Raw genomic sequence first — 22256 nt, 5'->3', positions numbered from 1 at the left:
TTTGCCTTCTTGATTCATTCTTTACTGACCCCTCCTTTATTGTATGTGAAGTTCTGGCGTCTGTGAGTGGGAGATTGGACCTGTTTGTGGGCTGGCTATTCTGTTTCATTGATCTAACTGCCTACTTTTACACAGCTGTATTAAAATTACTTACATTATAATGGTATTATGCATCTCATTATCCCTTTTTTTTTTTTTTTATTTTTTGAGATACAGTTTCCCTCTGTAGCCCAGTCTGGAGTGCAGTGGTGTGATCTTGGCTCACTGCAACCTGCACCTCCTGGGTTCAAGCGATTCTCCTGCTTCAGCCACCCACGTAGCTGGGATTACAGGCATGCACCACCACACCCGGCTAATTTTTGTATTTATTTATTTATTTATTTTTGAGATGGGTTTCACTCTTGTTGCCAGGGCTAGGGTGCAACAGCGTGACCTCGGCTCACCACTACCTCCGCCTCGTGGGTTCAAGTGATTCTCCTGCCTCAGCCTCCCGAGTAGCTGGAGTTACAGGCATGTGCCACCACACCCGGCTAATTTTTGTATTTTTAGTAGAGACGGGGTTTCTCCATGTTGGTCAGACTGGTCTCAAACTCCTGACCTCAGGTGATCCGCCAGCCTTGACCTTCCAAAGTGCTAGGATTATAGGCGTGAGCCACCTGCCCAGCCTAATTTTTGTGTTTTTAGTAGAGGCAGTGTTTCATCATGTTGGCCAGGCTGGTCTCGAACTCCTGACTTCAAGTGATCCATTGGCCTCAGCCTCCCAAAATGCTGAGATTACAGGCATGAGCCACCGTGACCAGCCTCATTACCTATTAAACTAAGCTTTTATTACTCTTCATTTTCAATGCTTTTATTCTTACCCATCTATTCTGTCATATGAACTTTAGAATCATTTTATTATGCTATTAAAACAAATAAGCATGAGATTTACTGAATTCACTCTGTCTCTTTTTTTCTTTTTCTTTTTTTTTTGAGATAGGGTCTTGCTCTGTTGCCCAGGCTGGAGTACAGTGTTGCGATCTTGGCTCACTGCAACTGGCACCTCCCGGGTTCAAGTGATTCTCGTGCCTCAGCCTCCTGAGTAGCTGGGATTACAGGCGTGCGCCACCACACCCAGCTAATTTTTGTATTTTTGGAAGAGATGGGGTTTCACCATGTTGCCCAGGCTGGTCTTGAACTCCTGATCTGAAGTGATCTGCCCACCTCACACTCCCAAAGTGCTAGGATTACAGGCATGAGCCACCGCATCCCACCAAGATTTACTAAATTCTCTTATGCTTAATCTAGAAATGTTGGCTTTATAGAGCAAGATCTAAAGAAGCATAAAGAACTTTATGCGACTTTGTGCTTTCTTCACTGCTTGGTTGTATCTTGAAAAGATGATTTCTTTGAATTTATCTTGAATGTTAATACTAATGAACATACATGCATGTCTACACACACAATGACACAAGGCACATACATGCATACATGTGTACACACCCACGCATGTGTGCACATAGGCACACAATGCACACATATGTACACACACACACATATACACACATTTTGGCATGTTAGTTTCAGAAGCCCTTGCTGCTGGTTTTACACACTTTCCAAACTTACTTGGTTATTACAACTATAAGTAGCCTATGTACTAATTTTAAAAATGGTTTGGTTTGGCCGGGCGCGGTGGCTCAAGCCTGTAATCCCAGCACTTTGGGAGGCTGAGACGGGCGGATCACGAGGTCAGGAGATCGAGACCATCCTGGCTAACATGATGAAACCCCGTCTCTACTAAAAAATACAAAAAACTAGCCGGGCGACGTGGCGGGCGCCTGTAGTCCCAGCTGCTTGGGAGGCTGAGGCAGGAGAATGGCGTAAACCCAGGAGGCGGAGCTTGCAGTGAGCTGAGATCCGGCCACTCACTCCAGCCTGGGTGGCAGAGCGAGACTCCGTCTCAAAAAAAAAAAAAAAATGGTTTGGTTAAAACCTTTCTAATATTATTGACCTTTCTAATATTATTAATGGTGTAGAAAGACCCTTTCAGCCATCAATTTTTTTTATTATGTCTTGACCCTTAGGCAAAAGTAGAAAGATTTGAGGATAGTCTGGAAGGCTCCTGGACTACATCTGCGGAGTTGCTATTATTTCCTCAATCCTGTTTTTAAAGTAATAGTGGAAGAATTTCTCCTTTCCGCTGTAGGAGCACTGCCCTCACAATCTCCACCGTGAATGGCCCCCTAGAAATTGTTACAACCACAAGCACATTCCTATGATTGTGATTATATGCTACATTTCCTTCTGGTACAGACTGCTGCCTCTATTTCTGCTTTCTCTGAATAGTCTTTACATGATGAAATCCAGTTTATACCAGATTTAGCTTTTAAAATCACTCAAGCTGAACATAATAAAGTGTTTAAACATAGATTCAAAATTGTTTCTCCACATCCTGCTGGAACTCAGAGGTGAATTCTTTGTTGTTACAGGATAGAGGTAGAGTATGTTTTCCAACATATCAGAGAACAGAGAGAAAGCCAGAGAATATTTGAAGTGCCATCAGTATTCATCTGGTAGTTTTCCTTTTCAGTGTTATTAACCAGCTCAATATAAACTTATGAGCTATGAAAAGTAGAGTTCATCTACATGAGACTGTTTTCATGATAAATGTGACATGTTTGTTCTGGTTCTACCTTAGGGGAGATCCAGTTATCTGGCAGGAATTTCATTAGTGTAACTATAGGGCTTCTGTTCTTCCAGTGTAAGATCACAGAAATGACCTCACATTTATGGTTTGAAACGATTACAAAGGCAGCAGAAATATGTTTTGAGATCAGTGCTTAGTTTGATATTTATAAGATGCTTCAGAGGAGGAAATTTTGTTACAGAGATCATTTCCTTTAGCTTACTGTCAATATTAAATGTTCTCTATGAGGAGAGGCCACGGTTTGGTCATGTACTTAGGTTAATCCCTTTCCAAACAAAAGCTAGAACATGGCCTTTGGGGAAAATGTCAAATCCAGACTTTGGGCCAAAGCCACTGACACTGTCCAGGGATTAGTCAATACAGTGCAATGTCATTTGTCCACCATTATGGAGGACCGCACTCTTCTAAATGGAAGATAACGGAGCCTGCCCATTTGAAAAGCATCAAAATGGATTCTGTTGAAACCCTGTAGTAAGGTTTGTTCTTTCTTTTGTTCTCCAAACAATTATTAAGCCCTACTCTATGACTGGTACTGAGTTTAGCACATGAGACAAGAAATATGTGGTTCTTGCTACACAAACTAGTCCAGAGAGAACAAGAGACTTTGCACTGGTCTGTAGGTGCATTTAGTAGAAGGAGATATTTCCACCAAAATCCGAAGACTGAATAGGAGTTGGGCAGGTAGAGAGCATGATTGGATATGTTGGGGAAGTTGTGTGTGTGTGTGTGTGTGTGTGTGTGTGTGTGTGTGTGTCTGTGTGTGTTTTGGAGGCAGGTGAGTTATTCTAGACAGAGGGAAGAGCTTGTCCAAAGGCCAATGTGTTTGAGGAACTTAGAGGAGACTAGTTTGGCTGGAACAAAAATATCAAAGAGAATGAATGGTTTGGTCCTGGAGCCTGGAGTGATGGGCAGGAGCTGTATTAAGCCATATTCAGGATTTTGGATTAGGCCGTTCAGTCAAGGGAGACACAGGAACAGAATTGTGTTTATAAAATCAGTCTGGCGGCTAGATGGAGAATCATTCAGGAGAGACGAGAATGGAAAGTGGGGAGACCAGTTAGTAGCCTAGTAGAAACCTGTCAATAGGGGCTGGTGATGGGGAGCCTGAAACAGAATGGTGGCTGTGGAGACGGAAAGAAAGTGACCCTTTTTGAGATCTTCTCGTGTTGTGAGTGATTTGAAGGATGAGAGTCAGGGAAAGTCAAGGATGACTCTGGGATTCTGGCTTGAGCAATTGTCATTATCCCTATGATACCATTTACTGAGCTCTGAGACCTGGAGAAGATAAGTTCTGATTAGGGCAATGGTCATAGGGTTGAGCAAACAAAAGGAAAATGACAAACTTTCATCTCTGTTACTTATATTCAAATTGCTGTTTATTACTTGTTGTATATGCATTTTCACCTTTTGCTAATTATATTAGAGGTACAACTATATTAGCAGTACCATATTAGATGTGTACAGTATTTTGCTCGTTTATTTGCCCAATAAGCACTGTTGCTTCCTGTGAGCAAAGATCTTCACTTGACAATGTGAGAAATGCAGAGGTGGATAAAATGTGATTCCTGTTTCCAAGGAATAAACAATCTGTTAATGGTAACAATATATGGAGTTAGATAACTAAATAAAGGTTTGGGTACTCGGGGCCATAAGAGAGGGTCAGAGCTCCAAGATGAGAAAATTTACATCTGGCTAGGAAATCAGATAAGAAAGATGTGACCTTTGAGCTGGACCTTGACTTGGCCTCACACTTTCTGCAGAGATAGTTGTGTGAGCTGAGTCCCAGGGGTAAAACTGGTGTAGTAGATAAGATCAGTCTGGAGTGAAGGCCTGGGAAGGGGAGTGGTGGGTGGATGCTGGCTAGGGACTGAAGCCTCAGGACACAAGTCCATGAGGGCAAGGTTGAGGAGTTTGGCTTTCGTTCTGTGGGTGGTTGGGAATTATTAGGAGGAGAATAATTCCAGCTCTCACTTAGGAAAGGTAAACAATAGCTTACACAGTGCTATGGAAGGGTATTTTCTAGGTTGTGTTTCTTTGTATGTCTGAAGCTTGTAGGCCCATAATACTTTTTGATGTAGGGTCTTCGAGGTCATTCTTTGTTGTGTTTGGTTTATCTATTCCCTGTCAGGTTGTTTTGAGTTTTCCCACTATTCTAAATAAAGCTGAAATTGATATTTTTCAATACTCAAGAGCCAGGGTTTATTGAGCTCATACTCTGTTCTAGAACTTTACTAGGCATGGGAGACACGGAGATGAATGGGTGCCACCCTTGTCTTCTAGGAACTCATGGTCCAGGATAAACAATATGGTATTTTTTCCTTTGTGATCATCACTTCAAGGAATACCAATCAACATGGAAACAGAAGATCAAATTTAAAGTTTAAATTAATGTTACAGTTTCACCAGTGATTTCCTAGAGAGATTGAATTGCCAGTTTGTATTGTCATGCTTTAATCTCAGGACTAGTACGTGTTGGGCCTTATTATTTTTATTCATATTTGGTATGACACATAATAGTACTCCATAGCCCTTTCAGGTGTACTTCTTTAATAAGGTTGTACATTTTCTGTGTTAATTTCCAGCTTGCTTTCTTCATGTGAGAGTTGTCAATTCACTTGCTTTGAGCATGTGAGATGTGGGTATCTGCTATATGTATTTAAGCCCATTCTTCATATATTTGTATTATAGGCTTTCCCCACTTCAGGATTTTTTTATTTACTTATTTTCAACTGCTTTATTGATAGATAATTTAGATACCATACAATTCACCCATTTGAAGTGTACAGTTCAATGGTTCTTAGTGTATTCACAAGAGATCTGCAACTGTCACGAGTCCATTTTGGAAGGTTTTCATCCCCCACAAAAGAAACCCATACCTATTAGCAGTGACTCCCAAACTTCCCAAACCTCCCTCCCTGAAGCCTTGGACAACTACTAATCTACTTTCTGTCTCTATAGATTAGTCTATTCTAGATATTTCACATTAATGGAATCATACAATATGTGGCCATTTGTGACTGGCTTCCACTTAGCCAGATTCATCCATGTTTCATTCCTTTTCATTGCCAAATATTCTGTTGTGGAATACTGTATTTTATTTATCCATGTCATTAGTTGATGGACATTTGAGTTGTTTTCACTTTTGGATATTTATAGAAAATGCTGCTATAAATATTCATGTGCAAGTTTTTGTGTGGACATGTATTTTCATTTCTCTCCAGTACATACCCAGGAGTGGAATTGCTGGATCATGTTGTACACCATGTTTAGTCTTTTAGGAAACTTCCAGACACTTAAAGGACTTTCTAGAATTTCTATTCAATTTCATTGGTGAAAGCCACACCATGCAGTTTCGATTATTGCCTTTGTCTGAAAGGAGTGCTTGCTTTTCAACTGTAACTTTTCTGAAATCTAAGTATTTCTGATAGAAATTTAGAGTTCAAATTGATATGTGCTGTAAGTGTGAAATAGATGCTGGATTTCAAAGACTTAATATGAAAGAATGCAAAATCATCAATAATTTTGTGTATTACAAGTTGAAATGATGATACTATTTTGGATATATTGAGTTAAATAAAATACATGTTATTAAAATTTATTTCACTTATTTTTTTTCCTGTTTTTATGTAGCTATTAGAAGACTTAAATTTACGTGTGCAGTGTGTGTATTTCATTTGGACCGCACTGCTCTAGAAGTTGCGCTAGTGTGCCTATTGAAGAAAGTAGCCCCAATTTGACACCTGCTTCCCAGCTGTGTGTCTTTAAGCAAGTTAAAATCTCTCAGAGCAAGATTTAGTCTTTTTACCTATAAAACAGGAATAATAATTGTACCCACCTCACAAGTCTATTTTGAGGGTTGACTGATATATATATATATGTTAAATCACTCCCTAAAATGTAGTTAGTATTCATAAATGTTATTATTATTGTTGTTATTGCTGTGATTACCATCAATTTGTCAAGTTGTTTTTTAATCTGGAAGGGTTTTTTATTGATATTACATTAAATCTCTGTTTAATTTAGAACTTTTTTTTTTTTTTGATACTTAGTGTTTCCATCCAGGAACCCAGCATAACTTTAACCCAATTATTGTGTCTTCCTTTATTGCTTTAAGGAAAGTTATATTATTTACTTTAAATAAATCCTTCTTCCCCTGCATTACATTAGTACACCTCACTAGTTTTGTTACTTGAATCCTTTCTTGGCATTTTCTAGATATTTAGCATTCACTCATTAAGAATGCCTAACAACGAATGTACATTCAGCTAATCTGCTTTTAATGAATTGTTTAATGCTTTTTGTGGCTGTGTTTTGTGTTTCTATCCTGCATCTCCACTAAACTTATCTTTTGGCACTAGAAATTTTCTTTGTTCATCATTTTCTGTGTGAATGTCATCTGCTACAAAACAAAAAATAAGGTGGTACTTTTCCATTCCTATGCTCATTATTCCTCTTTTCATTTTTCCTTCCCTGATAACTGTTGTTAGCATTTAACCTACTACATTAAATAGAAGTAAGTCTAGGGTATCCTTATCCTGTTGTTAAAAAAATTTAACACCAAATTGTTTGTTTGTTTGTTTGTTTTTGAGATAGTCTCACTCTGTCACCCAGGCCGGAGAGCAGTGGCGTGATCTCAGCTCACTGCAACCTCAGCCTCCTGAGTAGCTGGGACCACAGGTGTACACCACCACGTCCAGCTATTTTTTTGTATTTTTAGTAGAGACAGGGTTTTGCCATGTTGCCCAGGCTGGTCTTGAACTCCCGGACTCAAGTGATTAGCCTCAGCCTCCCAAAATGCTGGGATTACAGGCATGAGGCACTGCACCTGTAATGTCAAATGTTGATTTGTGACTTTTAGTGTAGAGTATTGTTTATTGCATTTAGAAAAACCTTTTTATAGCTTTAAAAGTTTTTAAAAAATCAGGTATAGGCTGGGTGTGGTGGCTCATGCCTGTAATTCCGGCACTTTGGGAGGACGAAGGGCAGATCACTTGAGCTCAGAAGATTGAGACCATCCTGGATGACATGGTGAAACCCCATCTCTACTAAAAATACAAAAAATTAACCGAGTGTGGTAGCACGAGCCTGTAGTCCCAGCTACTTGGGAGACTGAGGCATGAGAACCACTTGAACCCAGGAGTTGGGGGCTTCAGTGGGCTGAGATCATGCCACTGCACTCTAGCCTGAGTGACAGAGTAAAACCCTGTCTCAAAAAAATAAAAAAGAAAAAAAAGAAAAAGAAAGAATGAAAAAAAGTCAAGAAGAGCTATGGGCTTTATTCAGTGTGAATGTTCAGTTTTCTGTTTCTTCCCTCTCGTTAGGTCTCTCTGGTGCTCCAGCTCGGTATTACCTGCATGCTGGCCTGGAAGAAAGACTCTCTGCTTCTAGGTTGTGTGGGCTGGGTCATCTATTCATACATAGCCTAACTTTGCTCTAACTCATGGCCTGGGGGGATCCTTGCTGGATCATGTACACAAGACTTTGGACTTGTGCTTGTCACTTACATTTTGGCTCTGTGAGACACTTTTTCATATTTCCGGATCCTTGCTGAAACTGGAGATCGTTATAAAAGAGAGAGATGATTTTCAGATAAGGGAGGGCCTATTGCATTAGGCAGGGTTCCTGACAGTGTTTGGTAAATGGATGAGAATAAATGATAGACCTTAACTGCAGAGCCCCAAGACAGCTGTTACTCCTTCACATTTCTGTTGTTTATAATGACAATAAACACCTCATTCTATCACCTTGATCTTCCTCAGAAAGAACCACTGACTGTTAGAGGGAAAAATCATTTGCCACAGACAAATGAAGAATAACTTGTGACTCGCTTTGTCACTCCCTAAAAGTGTCACTCCCTAAAATTATTTGAGAGAGAGAAAATATAACTTTCCTGCTTTTAAAGAACATACATGTTTTAAAGATTGATATGAGGGAGTCCTTGCTATCCGAGATTTTATATTGGAATCCTTGCAGTTACAAAGCTTAAAGGGAAGCAAAATTCATCATAAAGAAACAAAGAAAAAATCACCAAAGACAAAATCTTGCTATAAAATTATCCATCATCAAACATCTGAACCTGACAACTCCTTGTTTCTGTTCACCGTCCATGTTTTTCCTCTGCTATACCTCTGACTCCAGCAGTACGTCCTGCCTGGGATGCCTGTCTGCCTGTCCTTCTGTCAGTCCATCCATCCATCCATCCATCCATCCATCCATCCATCGATTCACTCAGCAGCAGTTACTGAATATCTTCTGTGTGCCAGGATCTGGGCTATATAGGCATACCCTAGACATGTCTCAGAGTGCAGCTCAAATGCCACCTCTTCCAAGTACCAGATGTGTCCCTGATTCCGTATTCCCTGCCCTACAAAGTTGAAACTGCTCTCCCCATTCTCTGTGTGTCCATAGCACTTCATGGGCGCTTTCTAGATATTTAACATTAGCTCATTAAGAATGCCTGTCTAGGCCGGGCGCGGTGGCTCAAGCCTGTAATCCCAGCACTTTGGGAGGCCGAGACGGGCGGATCACGAGGTCAAGAGATCGAGACCATCCTGGCTAACACAGTGAAACCCCGTCTCTACTAAAAATACAAAAACTAGCCGGGCGAGGTGGCGGGCGCCTGTAGTCCCAGCTACTCGGGAGGCTGAGGCAGGAGAATGGCGTAAACCCGGGAGGCGGAGCTTGCAGTGAGCTGAGATCCGGCCACTGCACTCCAGTCCGGGCAACAGAGCGAGACTCTGCCTCAAAAAAAAAAAAAAAAAAAAAAAAAAAAAAAAAAAAAAAAAAAAAAAAAAAAAAGAATGCCTGTCTATATGACTTCTCTTTTAGAGGACAGTCCTAAGTTCTGCTAGTGGCATTTGTGTCTTATTTATCTCAAGAGGAGAGATGGTGTCTGCTCAGCTTGCATCTTTCTCCATGATGCTTAGGGCTGACCCAGTTCATGACCAACAACTAGAGTCTTCTCTTTCTGTTTTTTACATACTCGTTCTCTTCCAGGGCTAAAGTTGCTGCAGCTGATGAGCCCGCCAGGAACCCAACTCAGACCCTCATCCCTGTGCGGCACACAGTAAAGATAGACAAAGACACCCTCCTCCAGGACTACGGATTTCACATTTCTGAGAGTCTTCCCCTTACAGTGGTGGCTGTCACAGCAGGTAGGAGATGACTGGGAAATGAGAAAGAAGTTTGGTTTCTTAAGGGGAAATAGCCCCAAATCTCCCTGATCTCTCTATCCTACAACAAAATGCAGAAAATCCTACCCTGGGAAGTTAGAAAAGGCACACCTAATTCTGTCTTGGGCTTTGCACCTTACTTTGATGCTGGGAGGGAGCAGCCTCAAGCGCACTTGCCGCTCCAAACCCCAGGCTTCCACTGGCCTTGGCTAGGGCTTTGCCCACCCGTGGCTCCTTGGCTGGTCTCAGGGGCAGTGAAAGTATTTGGCTAAGCTAGCCCTCCTCTTTGAACCCCACCTGCTCCTAGCTGGGGATACTTTCTGGTCAGACAGTAATAGAAACTATTGATTTGTTTTCACTTGAACCTTGTGAAATATAGGCTGTACCAGGGTGGAGAGGAGCAGGTGGGGAAAGTCCAGTGCTTGTCTTCATCCTTGAGGTGTGTTAATCTGGGATTCGTTAAAATGTATTAATTTCTATTTACACACACACACACACCAGAGTTTTTAAGAGATGAATGGAGTAGATTTACCGGCCAACTCTGTTGATTTAGAAGGTTCCTGCTAGTTTTCTTTCTCAGGACAGTCGTCTAACATCCCCGGAAGTTGGTGATAGATGGTATCTTATCCATGGTTTATAAACAGGAAAATTAAGACCCACATGAGCCCAAGCCTGACTGAAGGTGGGGTAGTGAGCCAGTGCCCCTGGGGACTGGATCAGGCTGCCATTTAGCTGTGCTGCTATTACACATGGAGCCTGGGTCCTCCCGGTGTGAGCACCAATTACTTATTTTCTGTCCAACAGGAGGCTCTGCACATGGCAAGCTTTTCCCTGGTGATCAGATCCTCCAAATGAACAATGAGCCTGCCGAAGACCTTTCCTGGGAACGAGCAGTCGATATTCTCAGGTACTAAATGGTCTTCCATCATATACAGAATTGCACAGATTATCAAAGAACAAAGATGGGCAACAGGAATGGCATAACTGATCCCCTGATTTTAATAAGGCTAAGTATCCTTTAAAGCAGCAAAAACAGCCTTGTTTTAGAACGGCTGTTTTTATCTATTAAAACGGCTTCTTGTTAGTGGCTGTTGTAGTCCAGTCTCTCTCACTTGCCTACAAAAGAGCTTGGGAGGCACAGAGTGCTGTATTTGTCAAAGCCCTGCCATGCCCAAGACACCGTGCTAAGCACTGCAGGGAATGCAATGATCATAAATAACCCATAGGCCCTACCCTCTCAGGATTTATAGACACATTGTGACATATGCCAAAGATTGAACTAAATTGATACCAAATCTGTTCTTCTTTATCCCTCTTGATATCTCTTCTTAAATATAATTGCAGGTGCATCTTGGTTGGCATATATGTAGTTTCATTGATGTAGCACCTCCAAACTTTCTGCCTGGTGTCATTGTGACATGGAAATGCCTCACTTTCTACCTAGACAATGGTTTCCTGAGACCAGGACTCAGTGGGTGCTCAGTTAAATGAGTGAATATGGTTAGCGCTGGGAATTGGCAACCTAGACTTTAAGGTGGAGGAGTGCCATTAATAGGAGTGAAGAGGACAAGCAGACATTTTAAGGACACATGCAAGCTTTGGATTTTAAGTTTTTAATTCAGCATTGTTCTAATGTTGAATGAAATTCAACATTATATATAGAGAGATAATATAAAGAGAGATGAGAAGCAGAGGTAGGTGAAAGCTAACTTGAAGATATATATACAATTCAGTTTGTGCTTTTTTATGAATGGCTGATCTGGCTTTGGGGTGGTATTAATTTGTTTTTTTTTTTTTCCCCTTTTTTTGAGATGGGGTCTTGCTATGTTGCCCAGGCTGGTCTCGAACTCTTGGGCTCAAGTGGTCTCCCCATCCCAGCTACTCGGGTGGCTGAGGTAGGAGAATCACTTGAACCCGGGAGGCAGAGGTTGCAATGAGCCACGATTGTACCACTGCACTCCAGCCTGGGCGACAGAGCAAGACTCCATCTCAAAAAAAAAAAAGAAAAAGAAAAACCGAGGAAATACACTGTAAATGCTGGAGAGTCCTCCAACTTGGGCAGAAGTTGTAAGTTGACAAAACAGAGAAGGGCGCAGGAATATTTCAGTTGTGTCTTTAATGCTGGGTAAAATTTGGTCCAAAAGATAGAGGTGAAGGGTGATTCAGGCAAAGGGGTAAGCAGAAGCAACAGGGTGGGAAGTAGGGGCTGCTGAGCAGTTCAGTTTGCCTGAAGAAACATTCTAGGGAGTGAAGTCCAGGTGACAGAGGGTCTTGAATGCCAGCACAGCACGTTTCAGTGTGATTCTCCTCCTGGAAGGGCGAGCAGTTGAAGGCTTCTGAGCAGGGGTGCGTGACTTGAGGTGTGCTGTGCATTTGTGACCTCTGCTGTGTTTTGCTTGTGAGAATCCCAGGACGCCTTAATTTTTTTTAGCTTAGCTCCCAGTGTCTAAAAACAGCATGTATTATTCAGTGTCACATGTAAAGGTAAAACACAAAGCAAAACAAAATGATACAACAATGCCAAGAAAACATCTCAAATTCCTCCAAATAGCTCCGAGGCCGATATGTCCTTTTAGAGCCTTTGCACTTTGGTTTATTGTGATTTATCTCAGAAAAGGCCTGTTCTCTTTTAAAATGGAAAAGAGGAAGTCCCCAGATACTTAGACATCTTGGGTTGAGTTTATCCATTTGAGGAAATAACATACCAGCAGCAATTGGCCTAAATGTTCATATTGCAAGAAGTCAAATGAAATTATTTTGCAAACTGCTTCTCCATGATAGCAGTGGCAAAGAGAAAGGAAAATATGAATCGATTTTCTCTGTTCTGCCCGCTAATATGAAGTAGAGGTTCGGCAGTTATCTGCTTGATTTGATCACTTTTGAAATCTAAGAGATAATGCAAGACAGAGATGTCCACTATCTTGATTATATGATTGGGCTCATTACACTTTGTGTGCCCAAACACCATAAACCCTTTGGCTTTTATCTGATAAATGTTATCCACAGACATTCATTCCATTTAGTGAAATGTTTAGCATGAGTTTTCTGAAATAGCAACCTAACTTATCTGTGTTATTGCCATATTTTCTCTTTAAAATCGTTTAGGGTCAGGAGCAGTGGCTCACACCTGTAATCACAGCACTTTGGGAGGCTGAGGCAGGCAGATCACGAGGTCAGGAGTCTGAGACCAGCCTGACCAACATGATGAAATCCCATCTCTACTAAAAATACAAAAATTAGCTGGGTATGGTGGTGGGCACCTGTAGTCTCAGCTACTCAGGAGGCTGAGGCAGGAGAATTGTTTGAACTGGGAAGGCAGGGGTTGAAGTGAGCCAAGATTGTGCCATTGCATTCCAGCCTGGGCAATAGGGCAATACTCTGTCTCCAAAAAAAAAAAAAGAAAAAAAAAATTGGGGGACATAAATCTAACTAGTAGTCACTGGATGAGTTCTTCATTGTATGGGACTAAATTAAGGCTAAGTGTCTTAATTAATGTTGTGGCTGTAGATATAGACTAGATGGTGGAGGTGGCCATATGAAGATTCCCTCCAGGTGGGAGGAGCTTTCTGGGTCAGCTTAAGTTCCTTTGTAGGTTACTGCATTTCCCAATATCTTTCTCAGTTTTGCTGAACCAAAAAAACTAAGGCAAAGGAGGCTGCTTTATACTCATTCTGCCAGTCTTTTTGACCCTAACACACACGCTCACACGTGTGTACATGCATGTGCATCCATCACACAGAATGACTAAATTTTTTTCTTTATTCTTTCTTTTTTCAGGGAAGCGGAAGAGTCTCTTTCAATCACAGTTGTTCGCTGCACGTCGGTAAATCTCTTTCTATGTCCTGTGTGTTAGTTTCACCATTCTTGGCCCTAAGACCCTGTTCCCCCAGAGGATATCCCTCATAAAGTAAGCAGGGAAGACAGACGGTGGAGGGTGACAGCTGCCCGGCAGTGGGTGTCCAGTCAGTCCGTGTTATCTGAAGACCTCCTCCATGCAAGTACTGTGGAGGAAACAGATATGGTGCAGGCCTCCAGAATGTCTGGCCCAGCTGAGGAGATAGACCTATGACTATATACAGTAGGATGATGGTAAGGGCACCAAACTGGACTTTTAAGACAGGTTTGAGTGGCATGACTTTGGGAAAATCATTTAGTCTCAGTTTCACTTTTGTAAAATAGTGGTCATGACAGTAACTGCCTTGTCTGTCTAATGGGTTGTTAGGAGTCATGACGGTAACTGCCTTGTCTGTCTAATGGGTTGTTAGGAGGACCAGATGAGATGTTGGATATGAAAGTATTTTATCTGCTCCAAGTTTCACCACACAGCAAGGTGTGGCATCGATGATGCACAGGAAGGAAGCGGCAATCCTAAACCACCACAGGCTGAGAAGCTCCTCATGTATTATTTAGGGAACGTATATAATCAAATTTTCAAAGGAAAAGCTACTAAGGAGATAGTTTTTCAAAAGTTGATAGAAAATTTTCATTGTGAGAAACTTTAATATGTACTTCTTAGCCTTGGCCACAAATAGACCAAATTAAAAAAAGAGGAGCATAGGGAATTTTAATAATGCATGTAATAACCTAATTTAATTGACCACATACCAAGCTACCAAGAAAACTCAATAAATTCCCCAAATGAAAAACTGTGCCGGTCCCTTTTTCTGAATATAATAAAATAGAAGCTAATAACTATTAAAAATTTAATTAAAAACCATTCAGCCATTCGGAAATAAAAATGTAATTTCCTAAGTAAAGATGGAGTCAAATAGAAAAAGCAAAATTGTCATTATAGACTATTTAGAAAATAATTGAAAATTAAAACTGTACTTCTTTTATTTTTTCTTGAGATGGACTCTCGCTCCTGTCACTCAGGCTGGAGTACAATGTCGTGATATCAGCTCACTGCAACCGCCACCTCCTGGGTTCAAGTGATTCTCCTGCCTCAGCCTCCCAAGTAGCTGGGATTACAAGCACCCGCCACCATGCCAGGCTAATTTTTGTATTTTTGGTAGAGACAGGTTTCTCCATGTTGGCCAGGCTGGTCTTGAACTCCTGACCTCAGGTGATCCACTTGCCTCAGCTTCTCAAAGTGCTGGGATTACAGGCGTGAGCCACCATGCCCGGCCAGAACTGTACTTCTTAAAACTAATTTTGTGCAGTTGAAGCTATACTCAGAGTAAAATTCATAGCCTTAAGTGGTTTTATCATTTAATACAGAAGTAAATCAATTAAATATTCAGTGCAAGAAGCTAGAAGAAAAGATTAATAAAACAAACATAAAACAGAATAAAGTAATAAAAATTAAAATATAAATGATCCTCCGGAAAACAGAAAGATTGTAATGTTGTTAAGTCCAAGAGCTATTTCTTTAAGGCAAAGGTTATATGAAATGCAGAAACCTTAAGGGAAAGAGATAGGTGAGCCTCATGTGGAGGAAACTAGAATATTACTGACATATACAAAAAAATTAACGTAAAAGGAGATACATACTATGTTCCTTGATGGGAAGACTAAGTATTATTAATATATCAGTTATATTAATATATATACTTAACACAAATTCAAGCAAACTCTTACGGGACTTTCATTTGGATTTAACAAAGTTTATCAAAGTGAGACTTATCAAGAAAACCTTTTTTAAAAAGGATAACGAGGATGGCCTTGATAGGCAGATTTAAAAACGAACAAAGCTACAATTATTTAAACAGTATTATATTGGTGAAATGTTGAACATATCAATGTAATCAGATAAAAAGTTCAAGAGTAGATGCTAGTATAAGAACATAGTATGTGAGGCCAGGTGCGGTGGCTCGTGCCTGTCATCCCAGTATTTTGGGAGGCAGAGGATGGTGGATAGCTTGAGCTGAGGAGTTCAAGACCAGCCTGGGCAACATGGCAAAATTCCGTCTCTACAAACACAAAAACAAAAACAAAATGATTATAACTGGCAGGGGCTTAGGTGAGAGAATTACTTGAGCCCAGGAAGTCGAGGTTGCAGTGAGCTGAGATCGCACCCCTGCACTCCAGCCTGGGTGACTGCGACTGTATATATATATATAGAGAGAGAGAGAGAGAGACCATATATATATATATAGAGAGAGAGAGACCACATATATATATATAGAGAGAGAGAGACCATATATATATATAGAGAGAGAGAGAGAGACCACATATTATATATATATATAGAGAGAGAAAGACCACATCTATAGAGAGACCATATATATATATATATAAAACTATATGTGTGTGTGTGTGTGTGTGTGTGTATAGTTTGTGAAAAACATAGCATTCCAAATGTGTGGGAGAAAAGGCAATTATTCAAGAAATCAGACTTGGACATTTGTTTAAGTATTTGGAAAAAATCGGATCTCAACTCTAAAAATGCAAACAATATGGATGGATGTCAGTCTGACCACAGGCTGTAGAAAGGTTGCCTACGCATGTAGGGCATGGAAGGAAGCACAGTGGAACAAAGGTGATTTGATTACATGAAAATGTAAACCTTCTGTGGTCCAAACACTTCATAACACTAGAAAGCAGAGAAATTGTTGTCTCCTCTCTGTATTTGACAAGTGTTATCTTTTGTTTTTATTTCTTGGAAATAGAGTAGGAAAAAACCCACCTAATTAGAAAGAAGATGTTTGCCATAAATATGTCAGACCAAGTATTTTATGTATTGATAAATGGAAGTTCTTCTATTCTTAACAGAATTTGTCTGTTAAATAATATGAAACCAATATGGAAAAAGGGAAATCTAATCAGTTTAAATGATAGTGCAGGTGTTAGGATGTCCTTTTTATTTAGCTGGTTATCTCTCATTGGACAGTATTTTAATCTTTTTTTTTTTTTTTTTTTTTTGAGACGGAGTCTCGCTCTGTCGCCCGGCCTGGAGTGCAGTGGCCTGATCTCAGCTCACTGCAAGCTCCGCCTCCCGGGTTTACGCCATTCTCCTGCCTCAGCCTCCCAAATAGCTGGGACTACAGGCGCCAGCCACCTCGCCCAGCTAGCTTTTTGTATTTTTTAGTAGAGACGGGGTTTCACCGTGTTAGCCAGGATGGTCTCAAACTCCTGACCTCGTGATTCGCCCGTCTCGGCCTCCCAAAGTGCTGGGATTACAGGCTTGAGCCACCGCGCCCAGCCCAGTATTTTAATCTTAATCAGGCAGGTTTTTTCCTGATCTGTTTCCAAGAAATGAGCAAAAGAAAATACTTAATGCAGGGAGCGAGGGAAACAGCACAGAGGTGAATCCTTTAAATAATAAAAAGTATGGGAAGGTGAAAATTGGTATGTGTCCAGTACCACTCCTGAGACTCCTACAAGATTTCCAGGAAGAGAAGAACGTAAATATTGTGCTCTGGAGGTCTCTCAGGGAGAATTGCCATTAGTCCAGTCTGTGGCCATCAGTACCTCTGAGAAATGCCCTAAATATTGGCTAGCCTGCTCCTGGGCCTCTCACCAGAACTGCTCCGAATAATTTCATCTTATCTTATCTTATCTTATCTATTTTTTGAGATGAAGTCTTGCTCTGTCACCCAGGCTGGAGTGCAGTGGCATGATCTTGGCTCACTGCAACCTCCGCCTCCTGGGTTCAAGTGATTCTCCCACCTCAGCCTTGAGTAGCTGGCATTACAGGCATGCACCACCATGCCCAGCTAATTTTTATATTTTTTGGTAGAGGCGGGGTTTCACCATATTGGCCAGGCTGGTCTCGAACACCTGACCTCAAGGGGTCCGTCTGCCTCAGCCTCCCAAAGTGCTGGGATTACAGGTGTGAGCCACTGCGCCTGGCCCCGAAGAATTTTACAAACATTGCCAAATGACCATATATATCTTGCTTTAGCAAGGAGCCTCGTTGTTGTGGTCGATTCTTGGAGTCCTCAAATTACTTGAAACTGATTAGGAATGTTAAAATCCACAGTTGCAACATTAATGACTGCTTCTCTAGAACACAGAATTTTATGAGAAAGGTTCTGATTTAAATTTGTATATCTGTATTGTCTATATTCATTGTCTATAATACATTAATTATTTGTAATAATATTAATGCCAGTATTTAATGTCTTATTTAATTTGCACCAAAAGGAAATGCTACGAGGAAGATACACTCATTATCCCCCTTTTACAGATGAGGATGCCATGGGCCTCACACGCCCATGGTCTCACATGCAGAAATCAGTGAAGCTGTGTTGTTTTCCAGGTAGACTCCAGAACCCACATTCCTTAGTATTATGCTATTGTACCTTTGTAATCCCTGCTGCCTTCATGAGTGACAGCGTGTAGCCCAGGACAGAGGGTACTGCCAAAAGATATAGGAACGTTTTCCAACATGTCCCTTTCAGTGCCCTTTTAAACATTAACTCTTAGTTCAGCACAAAAACATGCACAAAAAGATTTTATCAGCTGAGGTCTGCTGCTTTCTGATGAATTAATTTAGAATCTTGGGAGAGCTTAGAAGTTCTAGAATAATGAGTAACTCATATTCTTTGAATTGTCTCTTTAAAATATTAGATGGCTGAAGTGGATATAAGTAGGTGATTTATAATATGTTCTAGATGCCAAGATATTCAGGTATAAAAGTACAGGAGCCACTGTGGGGCCTGTGTGTTGGGCATTTTCATGTCAGCATGTTTTTTTCTCAAAGCAGCCAGTTTCATGGTTGGGTGGTTCCAAATGTAAGAATGGCCCTTCTTCCCTGTGACTCCCACCAACTAGTCCCGAGCAAGTCCACTTTGTATGAAATGGCAAAGTTTTGGAAGAGTGACCTCCAGGCTAAACAGCTGTTCCATTGACCATTCCTCATAGATGGGTTTCTCTGAATTCTCACTTCTCTGAGAGCTTTCTGGACAGAGTCCAATTTCATGATGACCCTCCTAAATAGTGGCACCCAGAAAGGAACACAGTTCCACCAATGCTGAGTACCATGGGGAATGGACATGCACCAGGAATGCTAGTAAAGCCCAAAATTGGGTTAACATTTTCGCAGGCTCAATCACACTGTCGGCTTGGGTGAAACTGGTGACCAACTAAATCCTGAGCTGATTTTCAAAGGAATAGCTTCCAAGCCACGTCCCTTCAATTCCATGCTTGTGCAATTGAATTGAATTCTGTGCAATTGATTTTTTGGATGCTCAGTGCCACACTTCACATTAATCCCTGTCATGTTGCTTTTGCCCAGTGTTCTGGCATGCTGAGATTTTACAGTCAGGGAATTGTGGGGCTGAAAGGTTTATCTGTACAGTTGAGAGCTGTAGTCATTCTTCAATGACTTCCTGTCAGGGAACCTCCTCTGCCTAAGTCTACGCCAGTTCCTTCAGTTTCCTGCCAACTGATTTTCTTAAGCATGATCCAGTTCTGGGCCCAATTCTTCCAGGATTTATCTCCCAAAGGTGAGAGACAACAGTGTTCCTGCAGATTCCTTTTCTCTCTGCATCTCTCCTCTGTTCTGCCCCTGATTTCTTATTCCTTTGAGTCTTTGGGATGATGGTGGTTATACCGGTTGACCACTCACTTTATCTTATTCCTTGCAGCTCTTGACAGTCCAGCTCCTTATACCCTCTTATATTTGTTTTTAGTGATTTCCTGGCCTTTGACCCATAGCTATCTCTGGTCCTTAAGTTTCCCATGCACCCTCTTATAGATTCCCAGTTCCTTGACCTTGCCCCCAAAATTCTTGCTGCCTGATATCTGATGACACCTTGCAGCTCTGTCCTTCACAGGTTTGGCAAGTTCACTCTCTCTGGCTTCAACCAAGGCATTGCTAAACATCACTGTTGAGGATTTAGACTAAGTTACTTAGTTAGAAATCAGAACTATTTTGAGTATATGTCAACTAGTTTATGAATCCACCTAATGGCACTGCATCTGGCCTTTTCCACAGGGGGATTATAGGAGACCTTATCAAATGCTTTGCAAGAATGAAGGAATACTACTATATCTACAGAACCCTGGTCTACCAATATGGACTTCTATCTTCAAAGGAAAAATGAACTTGGTTGGCTCTGACTTGTTCTTGGTAACTCCATATTGGCTATTAGTGATCACTGTCTAAAAGCTCTCTGTCTCTTATCTTGGATTTTGCCAAGAAAAAAAAAAAAAAAAATATATATATATATATATATATATATATATATTTTGAGATATAGTCTTGCTCTGTCATCCAGGCTGGAGTGCAGTGGTGCAATCTTGGCTCACTGCAACCTCCACCTCCTGGATTCAAGCAATTCTCCTGCCTTAGCCCCCCGAGTAGCTAGAACTAAAGGCATGTGCCACCATGCTCAGCTAATTTTTGTATTTTTAGTAGAGACAGGGTTTCGCCATGTTGGCCAGGCTAGTCTCAAACTCCTGGCCTCAGGTAATCTGCCTGCCTCAGCCTCCCAAAGTGTTGGGATTACAGGCAGGAGCCACCGCACCAGGCCTGATTTTGCCAAGAATTAACGACAAACTTACCAATATGTGTTTTCCTAAATCCTCCATATTCATTTTCTGGAAAACTTGATATTTGACCATCTTTAGTCTCCTAACATTTCTTCCATTCTCTGTTCCATGGATGATATGAGCTGTTACATGTTATAGGTCCACAAGCCCGTTAGATTCAAGTGGTATGGGAGTCTTGAGTTCATTCGAAGCAATCTGATAGTCTTATCACTAATTTTGGGTTGTAGCTTTTCTTTCTCTTATTCCTTCTATCCCTTCTCTAATTTCTACAGGTGTACTTCTTCTCTGCAAACATTACTATTTCCTTGCTTTTCTACTAATGTTTTTTGTTTTAAAGCAAATTATATATTTGAGATGTTGAGTCATAGTCATGAATCCTGTCCTGCCAAGGTTCCAGTTATCCATGAGAATCACATTTACCTTTTTGCATTAAAATTTCAGGGCTACTTGTTCACTTCATGTACTTCATGGCTTTGGTCTGTTGGTATTTGAGTCTACGAACATTGTTTCTAAGAGTTTCCCTGATTGTTGTTATGTATCTCTTCTCCCATCTTCACAGAATGTGGCCCAGAGTTTCATCTTGGTACTCTTACACATGGAAACATTCTAGAGGCTGGCCTAAAGGACTGTCCACACCAAGGGAACATAGGATGTTAGGCTGGAAAATAGTATATCATGATTTCATCCAGGAAGGTCACAGCCTGTTGGTCTAGAAGATCATGTAAGATGCTATTCAGCGAGTGTCACAATTTGGCCTGATACATTCTAGTCCAAACATTTCACCATATACTCATACCAACCTGTGATGACTCTCTTCACTTCTTTGGGAAAAGAGGGTACCTCCCAAAAGATAAGAGCAAAGTGGGGCCAAGGGTAAGTCATAAGGGTCAGAGTTTCAGGGAACCCCAACTAACTCCTATATTGTACAGATGGGAAGACTCTGAAGGCCAGAGAGGGGCAAGAACTGGACCAAAGTCACACAGAGTTATTTTGTTGTGCTTTACACACCTACCTGGTTTTCTTTCATAAGAATTTGAGTTTGAGATAGTTCTCACAACTATTGAGCAGTAAAACATGAGTTGGAATTCAGATCATCCCGTTCACAGGCCAGAACTCTTTGTCTTCATCATATCACAGCTATTTTGCTACCATGCTGAATGTCCAACTATTCTCAGGTACATGAGAACGTTATCTGGTTTGGGATCCCTAGATTTTATGAAAATACCTATAATGGGATATCCTCCTTTCCTGTGGGTTTAAATTGAATCTGCAACAGCTATCAAAGTTTCTGCTTTTAAGAAATGAGAAGATAGATATACCTGGCTTTTATGAAAGCACTGTTCCAAAATGTATCACATTCATGTTTTCCAGGGAGTCCCTAAATCATCCTTCCTGACCGAGGAGAAGAGAGCCAGGCTGAAGACCAACCCTGTGAAGGTGCACTTTGCTGAAGAAGTGCTCATCAGTGGACACAGCCAGGTGTGTCACTAGTCAAGTGATTGAAATTACTCCTTATGAAGCTGGCGAGCTGCCTTCTGGCACATAACTCCCTGAACCTCTGGAATTCCACAGCACAGAGAGGATGCAGAGGAAGTGCAGTGCGTTTGCAAGAGCCTTTGTGCACTTTCCCAGACGCCTGCAGCCCCTGGACTGAGAGAGCTGGTGGGAGCTCTGGGCCATGGGTGGGACTGGGAAGAAGAGCACTGGGTCTGGCCCTCTGTTGTTCTGTGACTCCATTCCTCTGCCAATGAAATTTCAACAGATTCCAAAAGTTAATTTCTCATTGTGCATCTTCAAATGTGTTATCCCCTCTGAAGGTGATCTATTGATAATCGTGCGGGTGGTGATGGGATTGCTTTTTATTTTTAAGAGCCCATCATTTGTTGAACCTCTATTATGTGACCTAAACTTTATATGTACACAGTCCTTAGTCATCACAATACCCTGCAAGGGAGATG

The 22256-nt window shown here is 41.2% G+C and overlaps 1 protein-coding gene across 1 annotated transcript in view; it reads left to right on the top strand.

The window, feature by feature from the left end:
* FRMPD1 (FERM and PDZ domain containing 1) overlaps positions 1–22256 on the top strand; it is a 144569-nt gene that overhangs the window by 98300 nt on the left and 24013 nt on the right. The window contains exons 3-6 of the mRNA XM_033238063.1: positions 9683–9840; positions 10663–10765; positions 13636–13681; positions 21670–21777. Coding sequence (XP_033093954.1) covers positions 9683–9840; positions 10663–10765; positions 13636–13681; positions 21670–21777 — 415 coding nt within the window. The remainder of the gene's footprint in view (positions 1–9682; positions 9841–10662; positions 10766–13635; positions 13682–21669; positions 21778–22256) is intronic.

The sequence above is a fragment of the Trachypithecus francoisi genome, unplaced genomic scaffold, assembly GCF_009764315.1.
Source record: "Trachypithecus francoisi isolate TF-2019V2 unplaced genomic scaffold, Tfra_2.0 Lachesis_group16, whole genome shotgun sequence".
Classification (NCBI taxonomy): domain Eukaryota; kingdom Metazoa; phylum Chordata; class Mammalia; order Primates; family Cercopithecidae; genus Trachypithecus; species Trachypithecus francoisi.
The sequence above is the reverse complement of the archived record's forward strand: the minus strand, read 5'-3'. Positions and strand labels throughout refer to the sequence as shown.